Genomic DNA, 18870 nt, shown 5'->3' on the forward strand with positions numbered 1-18870 from the left:
TTACTTATTTTTGTCATGCCCTGCTAATGATCCACAAGCATCTCATTTTTAAATACTTCACTGGGGCAAGTTTTGGATGCCTTCTTCCTTATGCCCTTGATGCACCATAAAAACAGAGGCAGCGATACATAAAGAGAGAAATAATTGCATTTCTTGGATTTTTTTTTTTACCCAGCTGCTGGTGTTGGACTACATGTTGGTGATGTGTCCATGGAGACAGAGGTGGCTCAAGAGATTCCCTCAGCCGGCCATCCAAGGCTTTCCAGTCAGCTGCCAGCTGCTCAACCTTAGCCTATACACATGATAGCGCATAAGGAGACACACACACACAAACATATATATAGACTTAGTACAAAATAATAGCATTAGAAATGGTGTGTAACCAGATAAAGAGCTAATTAAACTAAGAAATTACAGGAAATTGTATCTTTTTGGCCCAAGGTGAGGCAGCAGCACTTCAACAGTGCAATAATGTGTAATTATATGCCACAATCACTAGTACTTTGTTATTAAATTATATTACTATGGAAACCTTTTCTTGAGGCAACAGCTGCTGTCGTCTCTGCAGCTCTATTGAATGAGCTAACAGGTCCTCCAGCTCCTTCTTTCTGTCCTTCATGGAAGCCTCCAGATCCTACAGCGTATTTAAAAATCATATAAGAGAACAGGCCTGCATAGAATTGATGGATTTTCAGTGAGCACCAGTGTATTAGTTTTCTGAGTTCTGTTTAGTCCACCTACCAGTGCCTGGCCAGGATTCAGGCCGCGGGTCGTGACCGTCTGGTGCGTGATGACGGCCCAGTCAGTCAGTCTGTTCATCCGGTCTTGAAACTGGGCGTGACTTTGCAGGTTGGTCTCCACTTCACCCACTTTGTCCAACAGCTCATTGGTCACCTGCAGGAGTGGTAGAATCAGGGATGAAGCAGCAGATGAAAGGGAACTCAACGTTTCACACCAACCACTTTGACTACAAGGCTAAGAAGCCAGCTATAGCTACTGCTAGCCCTCAGCCTCCTGGTAGATGCACCTATGGTATAAAATTGAAAATTCTAGGTGATTTTCAGAAAGGTTGACTATGAGGTCGAGGTCACAGAGATTCAAACCCGCTCAAGATTTTTAGTAGATGGACATATGGTATTAATTTCAAAATCCTACATCGCCTCATTTGAGGTTCTGCATTCACAAACTTGGGTGTGCATGCCGCCCGCTCGGTTTGTTTCATACCTTGCTCCAGTTGAGGTTTATGCCTCTGAGTTTGGCAACATGCTGTTCTCTGTTCTGCGGGCTAACACTGGGACTGGACAGGATCTGAGGAGCGTGCTTGTTAAGCCAGCCAAGACGCTCGTTCTGTAAATCCATTTCCTCAGCAAGGGCCTGCAAGGAAAGATGCACCGAGGCTTAATTTCACCGTGTGATCGAAAATGAGAGATAAAGTCAAAGGAATGGGAAACAAAGAAGCAAACTCCTGTTGCACAGAGATATGTAGTGTGAATGATTCTACTCTGCAGTGTACCATAAGGTACAAGTCTGAGTTTGAGGGCTTGGAGGATGTAAACAGGAATATTAAAAACAGGAAGTGTCAGTGCTCTTTCTGTTTACGTTTGCTGGGTGAGACTGGTTCTGCTTGTGACTAACTGAGACACTCTGAGCAACTTGTGCTCACAGTACAGCATAGAGGGGAAAGAAGAACAAAGGACAACACAACACAGTCAGAGCTGACCATAAAAATAGCACTTCCCCAGCAGCTCCTGAGCAGGAATAGAAATCTCTGAGCTCCCATGAATCAGACTAACTCAAGCATGTTTTGAGTTTTGCTTTACCTTCAGTTCTTTGAGATTTCTGTCAGTGGCAGTGACAGGCAGGGAGCTAACAGCGTTTTCTGCCTGCTCGAGCCACACAGCGAGCTCCTCGCGCCTCCTCACCAGCTCTGACAGGGCCGGATCCCTTCCAGCCAACCTGCACACACACACACCTTAGATTAGGATCTCCATTTCCTCCAGGTTGCAGGCCTGATCCTAAAAATTTACATTTAAATTGCTGTTATAGGCTGACTGACCGCATTGATAACGTTAACCTGACGAACACTGATAAAGAAACAGACTGATGGTAACGGAGAATGAGCACCAACCTCTATGCTACATTGTATTCTAGAACTAAGATGTTATATGTCAACACACAAGAATGTCAAACGCCAAATCCTCAATCTTTCCCCCCTCTTTTGTACAAGGTCATTTTTACCTCCGCTGTCTGTCTAGGACTTGGCGGTTTACCGCTCTCCAACGCCGACCCAGAGTTTCCAGCTTCTCTTCAAGCAGGGGCCCATCAGGAGAGGAGAGCTTGCCAATTATCTGCTCTCCAGTGTGGCTGAGTCCAACCAGGACGGGCTTATGACTGGCAATGCCTTCTTCCAACTCCTAAAATGCATGCCGAACAAAGGAAGAGACAAAAGGAGAAAAAGAAAGGGGGGGAAAAAAGGCTTCAGTCAAACAGCATAATCTGATCTACTAGTGCTGAAATCCCGAGCTCAGGTCCATCTCTCCAGGCAAATCTCTTATTGACACATAGGCATGATTTGTAGCGAGTCACGACTTAAGCTGCCAAATCTCTGTTTCCACCGAGAGAGATTTAACCTGCCAAGACAGACTCGTAAAGTAGAGTGAGTGATCGTAAAGTCCGCTAAAGGGTGACTCAGCTAATTGATCTCTCAATTCCCATCCACTTGATCCCTCGTCTCATTCTCAGTCTGTGAAAACGTAAAAAAGACAGACGCACTGGACTGCGGCTCGAGCTTTTGCAAATCACGCCGATAAAGGTGTTAATGGCACCGGCGCCGTCAGCGATAATGCAACAGCTTCAGAGAATTTAATTCCCCTTGGAAATGAAATTACCGCTTTAGCAATCAAACAAAGCGAAATTTAAGTCCCCTTCTAATCTTACTCTTCAGTTCACTTCTCTCCATTTCCACTCTGCATAATGAACAGTCAGATGTGTGGTGTATTTATTAGATACAGTATAGCACCCATTTTCCCCTGGGGGAGCCAAATGCAATTATCTTCTGTCTAACACATCGAACCATCAAGCTGCCTATAGCGTGAACATATTACTACAGCATCCTTGGGAGTTAATAATCTTGATTTAAACTTGTAAACACACGGTGATGATGTGATATTGCCAAATTAATCTAATTAGTCTCCATAACAATAAAAGAAAGAGACCTGACAGGCCTTTTGTCACAAAAAATACATATTTATTCTGTCTCTGGGGTAAAGAAACCAAAACAGATTAGGAAAGAAAAAACAAAACAAAAAACTTAACACAGACCAACGATTCACCACCCTCCACTGACCTCTTGGTATTGTCGTGCAGATTCCAGGTCCAGCTGTCCATCAGGGCTAACGCTCTCAGACAGCAGGTTTTCTGTGTCAGTCAGCCACTGACTGATGTCTTTCAAGTCACAGTGAAACTGCCCCCACTCCTCTACAGCACGGTCGAAACTCCTGCAGCACAAAAAGGAAACGCACATGCATCAAAGCTGAAATCTGGAGATAATCTGTAAAAAGAGGAAGGACACACCGACAATCTGTCCAACTTTCTGCCGTCGCTTCAGACCCTTTTAACACAGCTGAACTCAAAAGTGTGGTGCACAGCAAAGGCTCTGTGAAGCACTGGGCTATAAATTATATAAATGTAATACATCACCAATAAAACAGTCATATTGTGTATATCACTAACATCGATGTTATCTCTATGGCTGTAAATCCTCTCGATTGTGACTCAAACTGTCATTTCCGCTGCCACTTTTATTGAGAACAGTAGCCAAACTGAGTGAAGTGTTTTCAGCTGCATTGATACCATAAAATCACTGTGATCCAATTCCCATTCCTTTGACTTTCTCTCTCATTTTCAATTACGCATCCACTGTTCAAAAAGCATACCTAATCTACTGTATCTGTAGTGAGTAAGAGTATAGTAGTGAGAAAACAGTCTGCATAGTTTATCCGTTGTGTTGGTTGGAATCATATCCGCTTGTTAATATGCTACAGCTACGGAAAAATGAATGAATTCATCATGTTCTACCATCGGGAAATGATAAGGGAAAACTGAACAGTTGACCTCTATTAAAAACGCTGCAACAATCAGGAACCTCTGACAACACCGTGAAGATCACAGCACAACTACTGAATAAAAAGAAATAGAGAGCGAAAGGATGATTACTTAAAAAAAACCAGATCTCTATCACAACGGTGGTCTGCTCAACGGCTATTTCCTTTCAGAGCATCGCTCTGAAAAGAACAAATCTGATCAGAGGGACAAGCTGAGGAAATGAGTTCTGGATGAGTAATTTTACAACATGTACTCTATTCTTTTGATACTTAATGATGCCCAGAGGTTATTGTGATTACAGATGCAGTGCTGCAGAGTTTGTGTGCAATCTCAAAATTAGCTTACTAGTTTACTACAGTGTCTTTGCACACACTGCACTCAGCAAATGTGAAGACTGTTTATGCCCAATGAACTGTGCTGATGGCACTGAGGGTCATGCACTGTGCATGTGTGTGAATGAGTGAATGACTGTAAGACTGCGTGAATTGGCATGAGACTGTTTATGCCCAAGGAATTGTTTTTGACATTAACTAAGGTCAGCGTGTACGTGTGTGTGTTCTTTACCATGTGTGCTGGTCTCTCTTTATCTGGTCCTGCTGTCTCTCTTGACTAGTGGACAGCTGGCATATATTGTCCCTGCAGCTACTAAACATCCTGACATGCATATTCTTACTCACACAAATACACCACAAGTAAAAATAGCAGCTTGTTCACTGTTCTCCTTTGTTGCGTTTAAAGGTTTGATTTAAAACCTTAAATCTAGATAATGAATATAAATACACCTTTATCTGTTATATTATAGGAAGCTGGTGCACGCACCCTTTCCTCTGGTTGTACATGCGGTTGAGGCGGTCCCACTCGGCATTGAGCTGTGTCAGGGCGTCTGCCATTTGCGCCACCTCAGCAGGCGAAGCGTCCCGGATGGCGTCAGGCTGGCGCTCGTGGATCCCTGTGACCTGCTCGCTCAGACGCTCCAGATTGTCTTTGATATTCTGTGACATGAAAACGGAATAATAAAAGAAGAGGAAGTTAATGCAGCAGGCAGATTGCAGAACTGCAAATGTGGTCGCTGGTTATCTGACACCAATTAACGTCAACAATTCCACCCCCAGTCTTATGAAGCTTATGGGTTCAGTGGTGATGGGCAGTATACAAGATAATCAGTGAATTACATATTTATTTATTTTTAATAGACAGAACAGCCAGTGTGACTTTTTAAGAAGTCTGAATGAATTCTGTTATTGGTCTGTTAAGTGTACTGATGAGGGGATCAATTAAACTGTAAAGCTTTCTTCAACAGATCAACCATGATGGAACACACCAAACCACCAGAAAACGTACATTTCAAAATAAAACCCTTGATGAACCTCTAATTTAAACTGTTATTAGGGCTGCCACGATTAGTCGACTAGTCACGATTACGTCGACGACTGATTTAATAGTCGACGCGTCGTTTGAGGCTTTGTAAGATCCCAAAAGACGCAGGAATAAGTAGTAGGATTTAAGAGTGTAATAACGGACTGAAACAGAAGATGGCAGCACTGCATGTACAACGATGCCAGCTGCCATTAAACCCCGAAGAAGAAGAAGCTGTGTCCCAGGAATCCATAGCGCCCTGCTCAGTTGTCAACAATGGCGGCAGCTAGTTAGTTTTAATATTACTCTTATTATTCTTTCTGGGTCACAAAATAAACGTTTAACATATTTTCAGGCGAGAATGTAGCTGTGTAAACCTCAAATACCTGCTCAGTTTATCAAGACACCACATATTTTCAAAAGTGCTCCGACGTTTTCGGAGACGTCTGTTACCCACCAGCTCGATAGCTAGCCGGGGGCTAGGCTCACTGGAGCCCGTGAGAGCACCGGACTCCTGGCAAATCATTTTCAAACCCACCGCGGTCTTTCGCTACTCAGGTTAAACATGATATATGAGTCACTTAGACAACTTAAAAATTATATTGTTTGGCTTTTTTGTGTGTGTTTTATTTGTTCCTGAGTAAGTCTGTTTGGCTGAGATTAAAGTTAAAGTTTTTACACAGCTGAATAAACGTCAAGCAGACAACTGATTATCAGAAGTGTGAGATGCTCGAGAATATACCCCGGTGTCCTGTTATATTTTCGATAGCAAGGAGCTTATTAAACTTCACCGAAACAATCTGCAAACTTCATTAAAACTGAATAAACTGTCATCTTGTCTTTACTTTTAGTTTGCACATACCTTAAACACTTAAAGCTGTAAGCTAATTATAGTTATAAAAGAGCAGATGCATGCTGGTGCAATAAGCTGTACGTTGTACCTCCAATGGATGCATGATCTGATTAGTCGACTAATCACAAAAATAATCGGTGACTAGTCGACTATCAAAATAATCATTTGTGGCAGCCCTAGCTGTTATTGGTGCAAAATAAGTTTTACTTGGGGGGGGGGGGAGTCTTGTGTCTCTTCTATTCTTTAATTTGGTTAAACTTTTTCAAGACTGCTCCACAAAACCAAACCACATTTATAAAAAAAAAAACAAAAAAAAAAACAAAAAAAAAAAAAACAGAACTTTCTCCACGATTTCTACAGTAGAGAGACTTATTTCAAAGGCTGGGTATGGCTCACTCTCAGTGTGTCTTCCTGGCTAGAAAAGTCTTCATAAAGGCCCCCGCTGAGCTCAGAGGAGTTCAGCAGCAACTCGTTGTCAGCCATGGCGAGAAGAACTTTATTGATGTCTAAAAGGTAGTCAGATGGAGTCAGCGAAGGAGCAGTGCTGCGCCCCACTGCAGACATCTCCTACAAGACAGATGAGAAGAATTAAGTGGCACACTAGGTATTTAAAGTACTTATTCGTTGTTACAGCAACCAAATTAAATGAACCACAAAAAGAAAGAGGGTGGATGAATAATAACACTATTTAAGGATAAATGCGTATAATAACCATAAAAGACGAAATACAGTGTAAATTAAATAAAAAATATTGATATTACAAAAGAAAACAGGAAGCTAAGAAGACCTTCGGCTACACTGAGAGCTGATATTATAATAGTACAGATCTAAATGAGAGCAAATCAGAAACAACTACACTTAATGTAACTAGAGGGGCAAAAAAACACTAAAAGATGAGAATCAAACTCTAATACAGAACTCAAATCCACTGAAAAACTACAGCACTCTCTGACAAAGAGGAAAAACAGTGTAAATGTGATGCCAGCTGACACTCCCTGCTTTTAGCCCTCTACTGGATGATCATCAGGTCACAGAGGGGATGCAGCACCCTCTCCATGATGGTTGGCAGTTTAAGCTGAATTATTCTCTTAGAGCTATCCTTCCTATTCACTTTGCTGGTCTCACTGGTTCTGATGCTGCTACCTCAACCGACTTTAAGCAAAGAATGTTAAACTTGACTCGTAAATGAGCTGCAGCATCATGAGGCACACGCATTAAGCCCTCCCTATAGTTTCTCATCAAGGACTGCAAAGTATTTATTCCTCCCCTTTCTTAGATGTGTATGCTTGCATTCGTCTCTCACCTCAGCTGTAAACTCAGCTGTCTCCTCTCTGAAGGTGTGAGAAGACGACGTTTGCACGGAGACTTCGGCTCGCCTGATTTGCAGCGCCTTAAGCTCCTGAGACAAGCAGACACAAACACACACTTTCAGTGTACTGCATCGGCGCACAGCAGAAAACACAATATAAGAATATCCCGTGTTTTTCTAGGAGAGGAAAAAGAAAAACTCTACAGAGGACACATGATATGCATCTCACCCTGTGAGCAGAGTATTGACTTTGCAGCCGGAGCAACAGAAGTCTCAGCTCCTCCCTCTGGCCCTCATCTGAAGTTTGCTGCAGCAGTTCTTCTCCTCTTCTCAGCAAGTCCTCCACACTGGCTTTTTCCTCATCCATCTGGTACAGAGAGACACAGGGTAAAAGGGCAAACTGAGCATTCAAGAGTTCAAAAGTTATGCGAATAGTTATTCCCCCCCCCCAACAGTCCTCGATGGATCTTAAATCAAGCATCTTCTATTCAATAAACATGAAGAAAACATTTATACCACCATCTGACATAAACTCTGCCTCTTTAGAAGCCTGAGCAACATGTTGCCTGTTTAGCTAAGTATACACCACTCAGGAAATACTGTTTAAAACACAGCAAGAACTCCCTGACTGGCACAGTGACCTTGCTTGTGATTGGTCTTTTTTCATCAGTCAGTTTGTTTAACATCATAAACTGTGATAAGTCAGACTGAATTCCAGGACTATTAAGCCAATCAAACCTCATCTTATCAAGTGAGAGCTTTACATTACACAATCTGCAACCTGGCATATTCAGAACATTTCACTGAAATTTCAGAATAACCTGGGTGAGTACTCTGTGTGCTCCAATTCCTCCTGAGAACTGATAGACATGGTAAACCTTTGACCAGGCAATAGACGGAGTCTTCTTTCCTCTGTACAGTAGTTGAAGCTACTTTTCTATTACCATTACTATCACAATCAGTACTGCTACTTTTAAATAAATGGACCTTATTTAATAATATTAAAAGAAAAAGTCTAACTGAAAGGTAATTCTCTGTACCTTATCATCATCCAAGGTGTTTACTGGGTCATGCTGATGCTGCTGCAGAGCCTTCAGTGTGTCCTGGAGCTCTGCCTGAAGGTCCTTCACTTCACCTGGGACTGCAGCCTGGTCAGGGAGACTCTGACTCCGACTTTCAACTTGCATCTCCTGACTGTGAATGACCTGATTAGAAGAAAATGGGGAAAAAAAACAAACAACAAACCTCAGGCAACACAGTCAGAGCTGCTCACGTCAATCTAATTATCTGACTAATTATCTGAGTTCAGCTGTGCTGCAATTCATAGAGACACACGGAATAGGGCCGTGTTTTTGTCTTAAAACACTTGGCAGCAGCATTTGTAACTTACATAAAATTAATTATAAGCCTATTGCCTGTGATATTATATCTCCTGGTAAGATATGGTGTGTTTCACCCTTGCATTTAATACCAAGGATAGATTCTTTACCTGCTGGTTCACCTCAGCAGTGCCTGACTCCAGACTCGTCAGCATCTGTGTTGCCAAAAAGAAAAGAAACAGACTGGCTGAACAGACTGCATCTATTTGACAGTGTAACCTTCTGTGGATATAGTGAGATTTAATTCCACACTGCATCAAGGCAGTAATTAATCTCTCTTTTGTTCTGTTTTTAATACCTTGGCTGTTTTTATGTGCTGGGAGACTTTGTCAAAGTTGCAGTTAAGCTCAGCCAGTTTGGGCTCCACCACATCTCGACATGCGGGCCCCCTGCTGGTCATCAGGATGACAGCTTGATCTCTGACGTTGTCCACGCGCAGACCGATATCCTCCAGCTCCTCCAGCATGCTCTAAGGACAGACCGCAGAGTAGCTGGTCATTGAATTATCAGTTGATGCCATCAGTCATCCTCCCTCAGACCGGCTGGCAGTGTAGCCTTGGGTCAGATTAAAGAGCTCGGGACATAATGTACTGATCAAGGTTAGGAGGCCTTAAGCTCAGCTGATATGTAGTGGGGACCTTCACTCTTCTTGGCAAAAGGAGAGTTAAGAAATTAATGCAGCTGTATGACGCCATCCTAGCATTTATAGACACAACAGACACAATAAAGGATTCTTCAGTTGGCCTCTAAACAAACAAAGATTAAAGATGGTGCTTTCATTCACTTTATCTGCTTTAGATAAACGCGTTTCGAGGTCTCTGCTGCCGTTTTGCTGCTCTTATTTCACTGTGCATATCTCTTTGTGCAACAGGCACTCGTAAAATGGAGACGGACAGATGAGAGATGATAATCATTTTCTAAAGCCTTAAAAGTATTTTACAACGCTACCTACAGATGAATAGACACTGCAAATACTAAAGAAATTGCTGATTTTAGGAGGCAACAATCCACCCACTTTCATTAATTGAGAACTGCAGTGTGCAACCTTATATATGTACCTTGGGGTTGTAGCTCACTACAGACTGAAATGAGAGTCCTGGACTGAGTGTCTGAGCACAGAGGCACAACAAAGAAAACACTTTTATCCTTGACTGCAGACAAAATGTTCCTGTGCTCTTATTGAAATTGTTCTGAGTTTTTGGATCATTTGTTGGTTTGGAAACACTTCTGAGACCCAGGGAAAGTGTTAGAAAGATAGCAACACCAGACAGCAAACTGCTGGCGAGTACAGAAGCGAATTAGGAGCGAGGCAAATGCTATTGCAAGTGATGAGAGGCATCCTGTTACGTTCACTGAGCTTTTGGCCTTTTTCTGAAAGAAAGATGCTCTGTCGCTCCCTTTCAGTTCCAGCTCTCCCACACCTGACTGCAAAAGCTGAACATCATTCAAGTTTTGTGTGGAACTTCATTTGCAGCTCCTGCAGCTCCAATTTTGGCCACTCGGCTCAGAAGTGTGTGGCCACCGGTTTGTTTAGTGATATTGGAAGAAAAAGTGGCAATCTTGAGGGATCCAATTGATCTGCTATTTTGATGAAGTGTTGTATTTGTTAATGGAACCTTTGTAGGGGTCCTCTGCCGATATTTTGGCCTTGGAGACCCCGGCATGAACCTTTTTATTTTGAATGGTGTAGCCCAGGGGTCGGCAACCTTTCTGATGATGAGTGCCATCGAAAATTTCCACAGAAGTCAATGTGCCATACCAACCATTGCAATAGCAATAAATGTAATAACGCTCTATATCAACAGTTACACACTACAGTGGGGCAAAAAAGTATTTAGTCAGCCACCGATTGTGCAAGTTCCCCCACCTAAAATGATGACAGAGGTCAGTAATTTGCACCAGAGGTACACTTCAACTGTGAGAGACAGAATGTGAAAAAAAAATCCATGAATCCACATGGTAGGATTTATAAAGAATTTATTCGTAAATCAGGGTGGAAAATAAGTATTTGGTCAATAACAAAAATACAACTCAATACTTTGTAACATAACCTTTGTTGGCAATAACAGAGGTCAAACGTTTACTATAGGTCTTTACCAGGTTTGCACACACAGTAGCTGGTATTTTGGCCCATTCCTCCATGCAGATCTTCTCGAGAGCAGTGATGTTTTGGGGCTGTCGCTGAGCAACACGGACTTTCAACTCCCGCCACAGATTTTCTATGGGGTTGAGGTCTGGAGACTGGCTAGGCCACTCCAGGACTTTCAAATGCTTCTTACGGAGCCACTCCTTTGTTGCCTGGACGGTGTGTTTTGGATCATTGTCATGTTGGAAGACCCAGCCTCGTTTCATCTTCAAAGTTCTCACTGATGGAAGGAGGTTTTGGCTCAAAATCTCACGATACATGGCCCCATTCATTCTGTCCTTAACACGGATCAGTCGTCCTGTCCCCTTGGCAGAAAAACAGCCCCATAGCATGATGTTTCCACCCCCATGCTTCACAGTAGGTATGGTGTTCTTGGGATGCAACTCAGTATTCTTCTTCCTCCAAACACGACGAGTTGAGTTTATACCAAAAAGTTCTACTTTGGTTTCATCTGACCACATGACATTCTCCCAATCCTCTGCTGTATCATCCATGTGCTCTCTGGCAAACTTCAGACGGGCCTGGACATGCACTGGCTTCAGCAGCGGAACACGTCTGGCACTGCGGGATTTGATCCCCTGCCGTTGTAGTGTGTTACTGATGGTGACCTTTGTTACTTTGGTCCCAGCTCTCTGCAGGTCATTCACCAGGTCCCCCCGTGTGGTTCTGGGATCTTTGCTCACCGTTCTCATGATCATTTTGACCCCACGGGATGAGATCTTGCGTGGAGCCCCAGATCGAGGGAGATTATCAGTGGTCTTGTATGTCTTCCATTTTCTGATGATTGCTCCCACAGTTGATTTTTTCACACCAAGCTGCTTGCCTATTGTAGATTCACTCTTCCCAGTCTGGTGCAGGTCTACAATACTTTTCCTGGTGTCCTTCGAAAGCTCTTTGGTCTTGGCCATGGCGGAGTTTGGAGTCTGACTGTTTGAGGCTGTGGACAGGTGTCTTTTACACAGATGATGAGTTCAAACAGGTGCCATTCATACAGGTAACGAGTGGGGGACAGAAAAGCTTCTTACAGAAGACGTTACAGGTCTGTGAGAGCCAGAGATTTTCTTTGTTTGAGGTGACCAAATACTTATTTTCCACCCTAATTTACGAATAAATTCTTTACAAATCCTACCATGTGGATTCATGGATATTTTTTTTCACATTCTGTCTCTCACAGTTGAAGTGTACCTCTGGTGCAAATTACTGACCTCTGTCATCATTTTAAGTGGGGGAACTTGCACAATCGGTGGCTGACTAAATACTTTTTTGCCCCACTGTATATAGAACAACTTTATAGAACTATATTTGTTCGCACATGTTGGCATAGTACAGTATTGTATTTGTGTGTATTTCCATGGTGCTGATGCTGCGCTAAGCGGACGGCTCCTGAAGCATTTGAAGTGTTGGAATGCGGAAATTTCAACATCGCTTGAAAAAACTGCCAGCAAGCAATGTCCCTCTCACCGGTAGGCCAAGTGATTTTTAGTCAATTACAAGTTGAATCTGGTAATTGGGGTTGTTAGCAAAGATACCATCATTAAGAAGCAGCACAACTAATGTGTCTATGTGAGCTAATTTGCAATGTGCATCAGTGGCCCAGCCATTTATTTTTAATGCACCTTCTCAGAATCTTATTCACTGGGAGCTTTCTAAAAAAACTCAGGTTTTAGAATCACTCAGGCAGAATCTACACATTAGCTTCACGCTCTACTGTTGCTTTACCAGTCACACTAATAACCTGCGCTGCCTTACCTTTATTACTTTTTCTCTTTCTGCTGGAGCCAGCCGTTCAGCCTCATCCAGGTGGATCTGGGTCTGGTAGAGCCAGGTGCTGATGTGAGCCAAGTTTTCATCCAAAATTTCCACCTCATTCTGGTGACTCTAGACAACCCAAAAATGGATATTTAGGCAATTAAAAGTTCTACATATTCACCATTTTGTACTTTATCATAGACTTGCTGCAGTGCACTAAAGAGGTGATTTGAAGTCTTTTTTTTGGTTTTGACATTTATTTATTTCCTGCAATCAGGTGAGTAAAAGAGCACAAAAAGAGCATGTTTCATGTGAGTTGTGAATCCTTAATAAATATAATCTTGTAATGCACTTTGCACTGAGCAGAATATGCAACTTTTAAATACATTTCTTAGAATTTCTAAACTCACCATGTCCAACTAAATAATCCTGTACTACTGATATGCATTATAAAGTATGCATATGCAGTAATAGCTGACATGGGTAATTGCCTTTACCTTAAATATATCTACTCAAGAGTAGCCTTTATGCATTTGCAAATTATGCAAAGAAGTGAAATGAAATTTAAGCAGCTGGAAGGCTCGACTTCATTAAGAAACCAAAATATGACATCTTGTGACCAATACGGCCTTTTATTAGTCTTTCTATATGCAGTATTTGCACTCACAAGAACAGTGCTAAGCCAGTCCTCAGTCAAAGTGTGAACACGTTCCCAGGCTTCATTAAGACCACAGAGTTTGTCCTCCAGCTGAGCGTCACTTCCCTCCACCAGAGTCTGCAAACCAGCGCTGATCTCCGTCAGGCCAGATAGCTCCGCCTTCCGACGCTCCGACTCCTTCAGCAGACCCTGGTTAAGCACATCCAGTTCAAAATATTCAACAAGATCATGTTATGACCACCATGTTTCAATAATTCAGCGCCACCTCAGCTACCTGTCTTAATATTATCACACAGGCACATGTACACACTGACACACTGCTATATAAAAGAAAAAATAATGCTGATGTTACTAAAACAACAGCCTGCCTTCACCAAGATATGAAGAACATTTTCAGATATTTCACTGCATAAATTTTTCAAAACAAGCACAGCTGAAAAACAACAAAAACACTTTCTACACCCTACTGGACTAAAGCACTTTTAATGACTTTATGTAAACTAGTGAACTATTATTAATTCATAGCATTTCAGTTTTAATGTCGTTTCTGGGTATTTTTGGATAAACAGGGTCATTTTTTTTCCTGGTTCTGTGTATGTAATCATAAATCTTTCAGTCCTTTTTACCAAAGTGGGATCAGAGAAGAGCTCATCAATTATATACGAAGCCACACATAATTCACACCGCTCATAATGTTGATTACCATATTAGAAAGAGAATCAGATTCATGTGTTTAGGGGCAAGAAACTGTCCCTCTGTGCCATCTACTGGCAAGAAACAGACTGACCGCTATTGTTTTGAAAGGTTTTGTTTTCACAGCACACTTTTTTCTTAATAAATGTCTGTTTAAAAAACAAAAAAAGCTTTCCACATACTGATACAGCTACTCACATTAGCCCATGCAATCTCAGCGTCGATGTCAGCTGGCATGTCTCCGCAGCCATTTTTCTGCTGGAGCTCGGCCTCGTTTGTGTTCAGCCAGTCCTGCAGGACAGCACTTTCCTTCTGGAACTTTTGGGATAGAGACAAAGCTTTTTCCAGGTCCTGTTTGCCCTCTGTTACCTGTAAGGACAATTAATACAATGGCATCTTTAAAAAGGGCTCAGAGCTATGACAGAAGTACTCAATGTTAAAAGCTAGATTTTGTGGAAGTGTTAATTCGCCCAGAATGAGGTACCTGCGCCCCGAGTTCATTGTAGAGCAATTTAAGAGCAGTAAGCTGCTCGTCCATGGCCTTGGGGTTCTCTGTCTGCTGTTTCTGCACAATCTGGCGGCCTGTTTTTATCACCGTCTCCACCTCCAGCTTCACCTCACTCAGCAACTTGTACAATTTCTATCCAAGAAAAAGACATGAAATAAGTAGCTGTGTGGATTGACTGGAGAGAGAGAAAGAAAAGAGAAGAAAAGGTCGGTTTCTTACCAGACAACCAGCAAGATGAGACTGAATTTTTTCCGGTTCCACATCTTTAACATCCAGGATGTGAAGCTCAGCTTTAGCACCATCCAGGACCCTCTTACAGTCCAGCATGCGCTGCTCAAAGTTAGCAGGCTTCTGGAAAAGCTGATATTTTGTGGAGATCTCCCTCAGTTTCCTCTGCGGAGAGCAATTCAGAAGGCAAACAAAGTCAAAGATCGCCGAAAAAATAGCCAATGTTTACCCAGCAAAATGTTAAAGAAAGTATGAAACTTTGAATGAAATTTAAATGCATCTTCAGGATTACAGAAACCTTTATACAAGTAAAAATGGAAGAGAAGAAATCTACTATGTCTTATTGGTAATATTAGCCCAACACATAGTAAAGAAAATGTATGTAAAAGGTATTAAAGCTATATGATAAGTGGTGGTGGCATGACAACTCCTAACATTGTCCAGCAGGGGTCAGTGTTACCTGTAGGTGATCCAGCATTGTCCCACCACGGCCAGCTTTGCCATCAGCGGTGTTAGGAGGCAAGTTGGCCACATTTCTTCTCTTCATCTCTTCCACTGTCACCTCGTGAGCTGCGATCTCTGCTCCAATAGTCTAACGAAAAATTCAAAACAACCCTTATACACCGAGGGGTTTTTTTTTAATGCACATGGAACATTCAAGTATGCATTATTATGGTGGTTTTATGTTTAAGACGACAATTTGAAGTTCAAGCATATTTCATTGCATATGCAGTTTATTAGTGTTAGATGAAGGGCCTTTACGCTCCGAGGCTTCTCTGAGTGTCAGATCTCATTAGGTGAGTCTTACCAACACAGAAGTGTTTTATGTTCACGTGCGCTGTACCTGTGCTTCCTGTGGAAGCTGGAAGGCGTCTATGCGATCAGTGAGGTAGGAGGTGAGCGTGTGGTCCAGCTGGCTCAGAGACTCCTGCAGCGCTTGGAGCACCTGTTCGTTTTCTCTCAGTGTCTGCAGCTGCTGCTCGAGGCTGATCTGCCGGTTCACTGCCTGGACGAGGACACAGACACCGAGACACACATTTGAATCTGTTATAATCACAGATTTTAGTGTAGACAGATATTATATTTATTCTTATCATGCATGTGCAATTGGCTAAGAAAAAGACTGAAAATAATAGCTAATATACACAGTGTTACACTCGCTGTAAGCCTCTTAATTATTTCTACTTTTAGCTGCACTCAATTACATTTGACAATACATTGAGGCATATTTCTCCATGTAGCATAGCTGATACAGTAAAGGAGCACTCCATAAATACTGTATGAAATGTCAATGCATGAACTCTGTACAGATATGGACATGTTCTAGTTTGCAATAGACAGAATCAGATATAAATTCCCCAAAAAGAATAAGCACAGATTCTCCGTAGAAAAAGGAACTGAGATGTAATTTGCAACATTCCTGTTTATGCAGGAACAAATGTAGAACATGCACACACACGCGCACACACACACACACACACACACACACACACACACACACACAGAGACAAGGTCCTGACCTGGTGGTTCAGTTGCTCGTAGCGGGAATTAAAGGCCTCTAGTTTTTCACTAATGAGCTCATCAAGTATGCCCCCGTCTATCAGCGTCTGACCCAGCTCTCTGATTTGTGTCCGGTTGTCCCCAGGGTGGCGGAGCACACCCTCCAAAGACTGGTGGTGACAAAAGAGATGGAGAGAAACATAAATACATTCGCAAAGAATCAGGAAAAAAATGAATAAATAAGAATGAGGCAAAAAGGGGAAGAAAGCAAATCCTTTGAGGATGCTGAAACAATGATGAAGCTTTACAGTTCCAAAAATTTGCAATAGAAACTTGCAAAGCATGAATGAATTAAAAAGAAAAAGAAGAGCAGAGCTAACCTTGTAACCAAACGATCAAAAAGCGCAAAACATCAGGGTGAAAAATGAATTCCGGTACATAAGCGTATGTGTGAATGAAAGAGAGAGAAACAAAAAAACAACAAAAAAACAAAAAAAGCTGAGCAAACAGATGCAGTCCAGATGCAGAATTTCGCTGGGCTGGGTGTGTCAGACAGCGGCAAACCAAAACAAAGATGATAACTGAATGAGAAATGAGAGACGAGTGAGAGAGCGAGCTTGAATAGGTTTGGACCCAACAGTCACTGTTTATGTGGGGTGATTAAATTTGCTTTTCCTTCCCCGGAGGTAACAGACACAGAGAAAGACAGCCCCCACCAGAGGGGTGGGTCTGATTAGGAAACCGAGAGGCCAGGAACAAGTGCCGGGTGATGAAACAGGATTTAAAAGAGTGAAGAGGAAGAGAGAAAGAGAAGGACTTGTTGGAGGAGAAAAGAAAAGTCAAAAAAATATATTATAAGGACACAGACTAGAGCGGGGAAACATTGTCTTCAAGGGTCTTCAACTTCCTTCATCACTATGCAATGTTACAGAAGCAGCACTGTGATTAAATTGACTCTGACAGTCGTGCCGCAGGCGGTCTACAGATATAGCAGCAGATCAAGGCAAAGCAGAAGAAATTTGGAAGACAAATCAAAGACAAATGAGGTTATTAACATCCAGTTCAACGTGTAATGGAAGAATTAGTTTGTTAAATGTTGCCGCTTCATGCATACAGAACCAGAAGTGATCAGAACTTTACATACAGTCATCACAGGCATAATTGTCATGGTAATTTGAGGCTTTTAAATGATTTATTTGAACTGTTCTTTTTCCGAGGTGGAATGATTGTACAGCTTACATCTTTAATGATGTTAAAAACAAGTATCCAAAGCACAAGTTTGAATATAGTTTAGACCACAACTCTGTTTATTTGTGAGGTTATGGTGTTGTATCGCAGATTAAAAGATAAAAGATAAAATCCATTCAAAGATTCATGTCTTCTCTGTTTATATATTAAAGATGTAACTAATTATATCAGATTTCTTACACACTTGCTCCTGACACATGCCTTCAGCTGTCGAAAATGCTTGTGTGTACTTTAAAACTGTTTCCACATTTGCTTTTGACATCAACATGTTTCCTAAAATTATGTAGTTGGATGTATAATATTAAGATTTCCCACTTTGAGACGAAGAATGGTGCATTGTTTTCATTTTATGTCAACCGCCCCTTAGATGATGAGGATATTAGGACAGGCTTGCCGGTTTAAAAGAAAAATGAGACAGAAATTGGAATGTGGCACTGAATTACATTGAATTTGATTACAGGTGTGCGTTTTTACCTCCAAGGCTTCATTAACGGCCTCGGTGCTCTCTGGCAGGTTTTCAGTAGCTTGGAGCTTCTCCTCCAGAGTGTTGAGCCAGCTCTGCTCCATGTCCAGGTATTGAAGCAGCTCCATCCAACAAGACCAAACCTCCTACAGAGCACAGAGCAACACAAAAACTATTAAAAGGGAAATTCTTTATGTTACTATGAGGTGACCACACTCATGAGCATGCCCCTGTTCAGGCGCTTAAAGAACAATATAAAACATTTTAATGCTTATTTTCTTCTTTATAGCAAGACTAAACAGCCAAATTCTACGGACAAAGAGGAGGTTGTGACAAACAGGCTGCAGGCAAAAAGCAGACACAAGCATAAACACAGCTTTCTGACGTGCCTGACCTTTACTCTGCAGTGTTTAATCAAAAAAGGAGCCCTTAAGTAGGACTTTACACTTACAGATTAGCTCTGAAAACAAGAATCACCATTTTCCCTTCAAGCTTCTTTTGGTCTTTGCACGAAAATTAACAAACGAGGGCCCAAGAAATGACACATTGCATAACCCGACATGTCATTCCTCTACTGAACTACGGGACTTCTGAGCTGATCGACAAAATCGTGCCACTCAAGCAGAAAACCATGAATTAACTTCATGTTAATGTGTCATAGCAGCTTTCACTTAAG

At 42.0% G+C, this 18870-nt stretch overlaps 1 protein-coding gene across 3 annotated transcripts in view; it reads right to left on the bottom strand.

Annotated features, from left to right (window-relative positions):
- utrn (utrophin) overlaps nt 1-18870 on the bottom strand; it is a 201381-nt gene that overhangs the window by 136388 nt on the left and 46123 nt on the right. For all 3 annotated transcript variants that reach the window (XM_085431917.1, XM_085431918.1, XM_085431915.1), the window contains exons 28-50: nt 18206-18340; nt 16504-16653; nt 15828-15989; nt 15444-15575; nt 14975-15148; nt 14732-14887; nt 14446-14616; nt 13564-13743; nt 12897-13025; nt 9300-9470; nt 9112-9156; nt 8663-8827; nt 7852-7989; nt 7617-7712; nt 6710-6880; nt 4924-5096; nt 3347-3497; nt 2239-2414; nt 1821-1956; nt 1225-1374; nt 742-894; nt 533-634; nt 172-292 (exon numbers count right to left, since the gene is read on the bottom strand). In XM_085431917.1, coding sequence (XP_085288043.1) covers nt 172-292; nt 533-634; nt 742-894; nt 1225-1374; nt 1821-1956; nt 2239-2414; nt 3347-3497; nt 4924-5096; nt 6710-6880; nt 7617-7712; nt 7852-7989; nt 8663-8827; nt 9112-9156; nt 9300-9470; nt 12897-13025; nt 13564-13743; nt 14446-14616; nt 14732-14887; nt 14975-15148; nt 15444-15575; nt 15828-15989; nt 16504-16653; nt 18206-18340 — 3337 coding nt within the window. The remainder of the gene's footprint in view (nt 1-171; nt 293-532; nt 635-741; nt 895-1224; nt 1375-1820; nt 1957-2238; nt 2415-3346; nt 3498-4923; nt 5097-6709; nt 6881-7616; nt 7713-7851; nt 7990-8662; nt 8828-9111; nt 9157-9299; nt 9471-12896; nt 13026-13563; nt 13744-14445; nt 14617-14731; nt 14888-14974; nt 15149-15443; nt 15576-15827; nt 15990-16503; nt 16654-18205; nt 18341-18870) is intronic.

Source organism: Copadichromis virginalis, linkage group LG15 (assembly GCF_057382275.1).
Source record: "Copadichromis virginalis isolate Kocher_CV1m ecotype Utaka linkage group LG15, C_Virginalis_male_GT1.1, whole genome shotgun sequence".
In the NCBI taxonomy this organism is placed as follows: domain Eukaryota; kingdom Metazoa; phylum Chordata; class Actinopteri; order Cichliformes; family Cichlidae; genus Copadichromis; species Copadichromis virginalis.